At 38.2% G+C, this 9,043-nt stretch overlaps 1 protein-coding gene across 2 annotated transcripts in view; it reads right to left on the reverse strand.

Annotated features, from left to right (window-relative positions):
- Nucleotides 1–7,948, reverse strand: part of galnt18b (UDP-N-acetyl-alpha-D-galactosamine:polypeptide N-acetylgalactosaminyltransferase 18b) — a 71,544-nt gene extending 63,596 nt beyond the window's left edge. Inside the window, exon 1 of one of the 2 annotated variants that reach the window (XR_004656633.1) lies at nucleotides 7,044–7,948. Coding sequence is in view for 1 of the 2 variants with exons in the window: in XM_034871718.1 (XP_034727609.1) it covers nucleotides 7,044–7,281 (238 nt within the window). In the remaining variant the exon portion in view is untranslated. The remainder of the gene's footprint in view (nucleotides 1–7,043) is intronic. The other variant, XM_034871718.1, reaches the window with a different exon arrangement.
- Between the last annotated feature and the right edge of the window lie 1,095 nt (nucleotides 7,949–9,043).

The following is a 9,043-nucleotide window of genomic DNA, read 5'->3' on the forward strand; positions in this document are numbered from 1 at the left end:
TATATATATTTTTTTTTTTTTTCAATGAATATTTAAAAAAAATCGGACTGTCAATGTTATGAGTGTTGGCGTTGCATAGTTTGTCCACTAGAGCGCACTCTTCAACGTCCCTGTTGTCAACACTGATTTTGTTTTTGTTATCGTGTTTTTGTTCAAAGGACTTAAAGTTTCATATTATTTTAGTGAGATCTCATAATTAACTAAAAAAAGTAATGTTTGGGAAATTGGTTTAAGTTTGTTACGCAATTCAGGATTTTTTTTATTTTTAAATATTTATGAGCCGATACATCGTCATATCGGATTTTTTAGTAGCCAAATATCTGTATCTTAACGGCCTTAAAATTACTTTATGGTCGAGCTCTACTGGAAATTATACTTGGCGGCTTTAAGGTTTTTCACTTGCGGCCATGCCTTTACTCTGCATTAGTCCTCAGCTGCTCCTGCCGTTCCCCAATCACCTGCCAGCACACCTGTCCCTCATTCACTTTAATTAGCCACCCAGTTTAAACTCACTAACACTAGAGTCGGGCTAATTGTATTGTGCCACTATAGAAGTAAGACCCAATCAAATAACACTAAGAACGGTATCCTTCATTTATTTTGGTTAATATCCCCTGTCAACACAAGCATCATGCTGCATCTGTAAGAAAAGCTGAGACTAAAAAGAAAATGAACTCTTGCCGCCAGATGAAAATGTGTTGCAGAAGAAGTAACATGACATGAAGTAACACAATCAACACTGACTGCTAATACTGTGGCTGTCTGCACACAAAGCTCATTTTAAAAACATAGATGTTCTCCTATTTCTGTCAGCAGTGGAAATAAACTGTATGAGTCAATATGCACTGATTATGCCTCATTAATTTTGTATTTAATGTATTTCTATATCGGTTTTGGAACCATTTGGACTTATTTCTAATTACATGTTAGTAGTAAAAGAAACTAAGAATATTATAGAAAAGGGTATTCTATAATATTTTCTTTTGACTAATTCCATGTTATTAGAAATAATTCTAATGGTTCTAAAGTCAATATTAAAATATATTAAACTGACAGTACCACTCCACTGCTGACAGAAATAGGAGAACATCTGCTTTCCAAGAAACAAGGTTGCCTTCACCGGTCTTTTAATGGTTCTTTCTCCCAAAGGAATGCGCACCTTTACATGAATTGAAGTTTGCATGAGGGTAACTGGTACTTTGCCAAGGTGCATACCACAGCCTGCACATGCATGTACAAAAACACATGGGCACATCATATGTGCTTTCACCTCTCTTACATTTCACTTATTTATTCTACAGCTGCACTTGTTGCTGGAAAATCACATCAGATAAATATCCAAATGTAACTGTCCTCTGAGCGTCAAACTCTGAATTACTGAGCTTCTCAATTGACTTGACGGGTAGATTAGCTTAAAGCCATCTTGGGAACTGTCGGCATCATTTGCAGCTAAATCAGCACAGCGTTAATGACTGCCTCGCGAAGGCCTTGTGGTCGGTTAATCAGACTACAGGCTTGTAATACACATCTTCAAAGGTCAAAGAACCCATGAAAACAAGCGGCTTTTTCATGAACAACATCATAATAAAACAGCATGTTTGACACACCGTACATTCATAAACATATCTTACTCTGTTTGCTTAGACTTACAATGTAAACCTTGCATTGCAAATTTTATTATTATCAGAATTACACACTTTTGATAGGTTTAGCTTTGTAGACAAACACTTATAACTATGCAACTGAGGCATTGACTGTATCTAATTAAATTCTTATGCTGCAATGATTTGTCGATTAATCGATTAGTTGACTTAAAGTAAATGAATCGATTACTATTTTGATCTAATTGAGTAATCTTTCAAGCAAAGGTGCCAGACAATTTGCTTTATTTCACATAAAATAGTAAATTGAATATCTTTAGGCTTTGGAATGTTGAACAATACAACTAAACGAATTAGAAGACATCACAGTGTGCTCTAAATAGTAGTAAATGCAATTTCATAGATTAATAATTAATCAAGACAATAATCGGCAGTTTGTGAAATAACGAAAATAATTGTTACTTGCGGGATTTACTTCAATACTGCTTAATTCATCAAGTTATTGTATGCAATGTCTAATAACTCAGGTCAACAAATTGCCCCCAACAAATAGAAGTGTTACAGTAAAACAAAGCAAAACAAACAAATCTATACATAGAATTCTAACAGTACATAAATTGATTAGGAAATATAATATCCACAACTGTGTAAACATTTGCACAATTATGTTACTGTGCATAATATATTAGAGTACTTAATGTACTGTATATACAACAAGTGTGCAAACATAAAGTACTTTAATGATTTGTATTTTAATGTAAAAGCTGGAAAGGTCTTCTATAGATGGTCACTTAGTGCAATAGCATGTAAAGAGCACGGCAATCAGCCCTCATGGTGGGCGTGTGTGAACCTGCTCAGTCCAGCTTGCCAATAAATTCTCCTCGGCTGACTGTACTTAGTACAACAAAGAGCTCAGCCACGTTTATGTGGAGTTGCCACGTTACTTTATTCTGACAACAAGCCACTTAACTTCATCACACAGTTAGAGAAGTGGAATATTTTTTGCGCATCTCTGAGTGAGACCCTGACACCAGATATGTCTCTTCTGACTGTCCACAGTGAGTCAGCTGCAGTTAATGTTTCATTCTCAGTAAAGCTTTGTGGTGTAGGAGCTCATGTTGGTCTTATATTGCACTAAACAAAGTACATGTGGCTGAGTGAATAGTGCACCAGAACCCTTTAGAGTAAGTGTGCAAGTCACAGTGCTAAACTACAGAATGCAAGAGCTAGAATATACAATTTTGGCACTTGTCTCACAACGTGATATAGGAGGTAGATGTATTTTTAGAGATGTTGTAAGTGCACTAATGACTCTCTGGCTCTGCCCGAAGCTCTCTGACTGTTGACGCCGCCGGCCACTTACAGACTCAGATTATGGGTCTCTATTTGCAGGGGATGCATTCAAAGCAATTATCAGGGTAATCCAGACAATATAGCTCGTACTTAAAGTAAAAGGTCATTTTGTTAAAATGTTTGATAAGCATGACTTCTTTTCTTTTTTTAAACTGGCATAAAACTACAGCGAGCCACTGCTAGTTCTTAAAGGATGACTTTGCCATTTTGGAAAATAGATCAATGACTAAATTGATGCTACTCATATGTATTTACAGTAAATATGAAGAATCTTTATAGCCAAATGAAATGCAGGTTAGCTAAGCTTAGCATAAAAACTGGATCACTGGGAAACAGGATATATCCAGGACAGGAAATATCCACCTACAAGAACCTCTAAAGCTCCATAATGAACCCGTTATATCATGTTTGTAATCTATGCAACACCAAATTGTCAAAAGGACAAGTTGGAGTTATGCGTGGGACTATTTCTTGGACCAGCCTGGTCTCACAGAATTCTGTGAAATTATCACAAACTGTTAACAACACATTACGTGGTAGTGACACGGAATGACGTAGCATAAAGAGTGACAATGATAGCAAGTAGTATGAAAGCCCAAAAATCTGCGTAAAAAGTTTGGTTGTGGTGGTAGATGGGTCACAGGACAGGACTTACACCTGGGAGACTGAGGATCTGTCTCGCATTCTTCAAGTCGCCTTCTACTTTTTCTAAACCCATCTGTACAGTTCTTCCCGCGTGTCATAGAACCGTAAGCCCCCCCCCCCCTTTTTCTGAACATAAGGTGTCATGTTTATTTCACGTAATTCTTCAGATTTTGAGATAAGGGACCTTGTTCATTTTGTAAAATTCTGTGAGATCAGGTTGTCTTGGACAGGTGCAGTAACTTCAGAGATGTCTAGTTAATTAGTGAGCTTTAAAAATGTTCCAGGCATAGGTTTTTTTAGGCAGAGTTTTCGGTTTTATAAATATTTTAATTGTTAGATGAAGGACTTATAAACAGTGCTGGTCAAGTTATTTTTAAAAAGTAATTAGTTACAGTTACTAGATACATCTTCCAAAAAGTAACTAAATTAGATGCTCAGTTACAAATTATAAAAGTTACTTCAGAAAGTAACTAATGCGTTACTTTCATATACATTTTTAAATGCTCCAATGTGACCCCACCTCCACCCCTCTTTAATGGAACATAAAATACACGTGCATGTTCAATTAATTATGATGAATCTGAATATTATAATGAAATGGACACTTAATACAATACATTATTAACAGAAACTGTACACAAATCTAAACTCTTAATGTTGCTGTGGGACAAAGTGAAACTAGCCTCTAATCAGATGCCTTGTATGTAGATATTATGTCTAGTGGATCGATACAAATAACATACATTTTTGGAACTTTTGATATTTATTGCCCCTCAACCGGCCACAACTGGACAAAAATAAATAATGTTTGTTGAGCACTATATCAAAAATAAATAAATATATACACTCTTTGTAGTGCAAATATGTGTGTGTGTGTGTGTGTGTGTGTGTGTGTGTGTGTGTGTGAGGCTGATAGAGCGAGGGAGAAGTGAGAAAGTGACCGTGATTAGCTTTAGAGCGAGTTATAGTGCCTATGTTTTTTAACTACGGTGGGAAATCTTAAACAGGAAAATATACGCCATACCTGTCTCTCATTGACTGACTCGCTTGGGTTGTTTGTTATGTGTCCAACTAGGCGTGTTTATGAACACCAACTCAACCTCTGATTGGCTTACCATGAAATTTTACTCTACCTCAGCCAATTGTTAGCATTTATTCGCTTGTCTTGTGCACTGCCCACTAACCAAGAAAAAAAAAAAGTCTTTGCCTCTTAGTTCAGAGTTGAAGTTGGTCTGATGAAAATAACAGCTTCAATTACAGTAAAGCGCCGCATTTTTCTGCAGTAACGGTAACGGCGTTATTAAGATGGGAAGAGTAAACAATTAGATTACTCACCGCTTCTAAAGTGGACAAAACCCTGTAGAACGGTTACTAGGCAATGCTGATGTTTTAAATTACAAATCTAATATGACATTATCTTTTCTGTCAAAATAATAGAACTAGATGAAACATGTACTTTGGTGGTAAGTCACGTGAACAAAGCTTTGTTCAGCAGATGCCTATGGGTGCCAAGCTGAAATGGAGACCTGCCTCCAGGAGGAATGTTTACCCGAGCTTAGCACAGAGCCCTTATTGCTCAAAGCAGCATGAGCAGATTTCTGTCTGCATTTCACTTCTGCACCAGCTATGTGCCATTTCAGATTGGGACCTGCTCAAAGTGAGCCCCTGTGATGACAGGAATAGCTCTTTTAAAGACACAGAGGGGAGAGAAATTAACTGTGTGTGATCAAGTGTAAAGTAACTTAACACCAGAGGAGAGGCTTGAAGGAATTTGAAAAAAAAGGATTCTTGACATTCCTAAAAGTACGGAACACGTTGGAGTTGAATAATAAAGTAGGAGCAGTGTTTTATAAATATGCCCAAGTGACTTTTCTAAAATATAAAGTAAGGGAAGGATGAATGTAAAATTATCTTAGGAACTTATCAGCAGTCATAATCAGACTTCAGCGTGGAATCTGAACAAAAAGGTGAGTTGTACCTGTATTTTAATGTAGCACTTAGATTGTAGATTCTGACTCTCAATAAGGATGCAATATGTTGTGTCACACTACATTTTTAAGTGAGTGCAGTTCAAAATATAAGAAGCTTCATCTTGTGTACATTTTTTGAAGGATGTGCAGCTCAGCACATTCAATATTGAATATATCTATAAAAAAAGGCAACACTGTTAAATAGCGTGCTTTAAATTGCGCTCAACGACAGAAAGACTCAAAGGAGAATTCCATTTGATTCCAACTCGTAGCTCTAGTTTTTTGTAAATTGGGAATGCTGCCAGCAGAGAGGAAAACAAAAACAATCGTTGCTGCCTGCAGAGTGTTATCCTCCTGCTAGAGTTAGCACCCAACAGGCTTTAACAGGGCAAGTTTTAAACATGTTTTTAGCCTCTAAACATGTTCAAAGGGTCATTAAAGGTGCCTCCCCATGTGAAACCGTTCCTTCTAAATGTGAACACAGTGGATCTGACTGCTGTAGATGTGACAGAAATGCATGAAAGTTGTTCTAATTCAACTCTGTTTGGTTCCTGTGTTGATACTGCAAGAAGTGCTTTGGGACCTTCTACAAACAGAAACGAGATACAAACATATTTTCAGAAATAAGCATATGCTTATTCTTTTTTAAAGTAAGTGCCTATTAATTGAGTTAAGTTTGGAAACACTACCTTATTCAATCATTAAATTGATAGCCTACATATTTTTTTTTTCATCTCTTTTCTGTGTTGTACTTTGTAGACGGTCCCCAAGCTCTCTAACTGCCATCTCAACACAGGAACTAAACACAGCTGAATTACCACAACTTTCATGCATTTCTGTCACATCTACAGCAGTCAGATTCACTGTGTTCACTCGCAAGGAATCACTTCACATGGGGAGGCACTTTTAATGACATTTTGAACATGTTAAGAGGCTAAAAACACGTTTAAAACTTGCCCTGTTTAAGCCTGTTTGGTGCTAACCCTAGCAGGAGGATGTAGGTACCTACACGATGTAGGTAGGACCAATTGTTTTCATTTTTCTCACTACTGACAACACTCCAAATTTACAAACAGAGCTATGTGTTGGAATCAACCGGAATTCTCCTTTAATCTAATGTGACTATTTAGGGCATATTAGATATACAGTATATAAAGGGTTTCAGGCTATTGCAGCCTAATTGTAACAAATTATTTTGCTCTTGTGTAGTGTCATTCTTAAATATGTTGCCTCACTGAACTAATCCTTTCCATGAGGAAATACTGCTTTTCTTACAGTCCTTTGTCTTTATCACACCCTCCAATTATCTTACCAGACAAAAGATGTTCCTGCTGTACTAATTTCCAGAAAAAGACAATGTAAATGCGCCTTTTTGTGAAATCACAGTCAAAGCAAAGCAATTTGCCTATTCAAACTTCATTCTAATGGAGCCCAGATGGTGCAAGTGCAGGTGAAGTAATGAAGGAGGCTTTACCTTGTATGTGCTGGTTGACCACATTCTCCAGCCGATCAAGCCTCTCCATGATCCGGAGAGTGTCCCCTCTTTTGTCACCATCTAACTTTCTCTCCGGTAAAGGCATCGGTACTTTGATGTAAATGTTGGCGATGTAATTAGTTACCCATCCGACATAGAGCAGGCAAACAATGTTGGTCATGCCGCTCAGTATCACGCATGTGGACACCAAAGTTTTGGTTCTCCTGGTGCAAGCCATGCCGACATCCCTCCATACAGCCTTCAGTATACCGTCAAACCTGAGGACAGGGCGACAGACGCCCTCAAAAAGCTGGAAAATTTAAGTTATTTCCAGCTACTGTGCAGCGATGCGATATCCGAAGCGGGGAGCCTTCACTTCAAAAGTGCGGTGTGGGTTTTTGTCCCTGGTTAGACACAGGTTAATGTCAAATATCTACAGGTGAAGGTTCTCCCTCTTGCTCCACTGCGAACCTCCGTCGGCTCCAGTTGAATGTGAGGATCAAGGAAACAGGAGACACACCGACCATCCTGCTGCAGCCAATGGGAGGGATGGTGAGGACTGACAGCCTCCGTGCTGCACGCGTCCCCGTTGCGCACTGATTCACTGTGAAAGTGAATCTGACCGGACTATTTCCAAAGACCTATTTCTGTCCGAACAGCGACGTATTTGCCCCCACACCGACCTTAAACTGCTCATTTGATGTGTAATGCTCTTTCCTCGAGCAGTGGGACAAATCCAGCTGAATATCTGACAGTTTTTCTTTCACAGTGTCACGCAAGAGTAGAAAACACTTTTGGAGTTACTGCGATGAGATCCAAACGAAGACGATGGAGTAGATGTCTTGCTGCAATACAGGATCAAGCCACAAGATAGAGACAACGGCGTCTCCGTGAGGAATCAAGGTGTGGTGGGGTCATGTTAGGCTCTATGTCTGGCTCTGGTCCAACTCACTATATGAGGAGGATGCAGAGAAGAGGCTGCACTCATTTCACGCGCTGCTGTAATTAGACCAGTGCAGGGAAATATAATTACTGCTGAACTGTTCAAAGGGCGCAAATACTGTAGATACACTGAGCATGAAGACCTGCAACACCTGCATGGTGAGCCTGGTGAGACAATGTAGTCCTTTTCTACCAAACTGGAAATCAAATGTTGATCATGAATACTTTTGAGGCAAGTTTGCATGGTTATTGCTACTGTAACCTATAGATATTCTTTTTCTGGAATGAGGCAATTTTTGGATGTTAAATTTACTGTTTGGAGTTGTGTACAACCAATTGCATATTTCTCTAGCCAATGAAGGATCATTAAATGACACAACGAAAAAAAAAGCTCAAAATGTAACAATTGATAAGGGCTTGTGTATGTTCACTTTGAAATACCATGCACTGATAGCCTACTCATATACCGGTATGAAGGAGTCTGATGTGTTTACTGCAGTACCTCTGGATTCTGTGTCTGACAGTCTGTTTCTTGTTTTTTCTTTTGAGGCTGGTTGACTTGTCATTTCTTGCAAGCCGTCCTCCTACTCTTTAACAACCGATTATTTTATTCATTTAAGGACATCTTGCATTTGTCAGTAACTGAAGAACCTTTGAATGCACATGTAAACTGAAAGATCCAGTACTGAATGATCTTTTACTATATTTTTATCAAAATTCTTGATTGACGGTAATTTCCAATATCATCTTCGCCAGATGATTATTATTTATTATTATTGCTTCTAAATATAATACACCTTGAACAAAGTGACAATTTGGATCAGCTGTGAATATGCTGTCATTTAAAAAATAAAACACTTTAAACCTGATTATTGTCAATGCCAGTGCATATCAATGTGGCTTCATTATTCAAAACATGCTTTGGCATCAATAATTGTCTCATTGTTTTCTCAGTCAGAGAGCATGAGTGTTACCTAATTTACCATTTCATCGGCGGACCTTGTGAGAGACCACCTCCTCTGTCCTGCCTGCTCAGCAGCAGCCATTTATGGCTGTGG

The sequence above is a fragment of the Etheostoma cragini genome, chromosome 1, assembly GCF_013103735.1.
Source record: "Etheostoma cragini isolate CJK2018 chromosome 1, CSU_Ecrag_1.0, whole genome shotgun sequence".
Classification (NCBI taxonomy): domain Eukaryota; kingdom Metazoa; phylum Chordata; class Actinopteri; order Perciformes; family Percidae; genus Etheostoma; species Etheostoma cragini.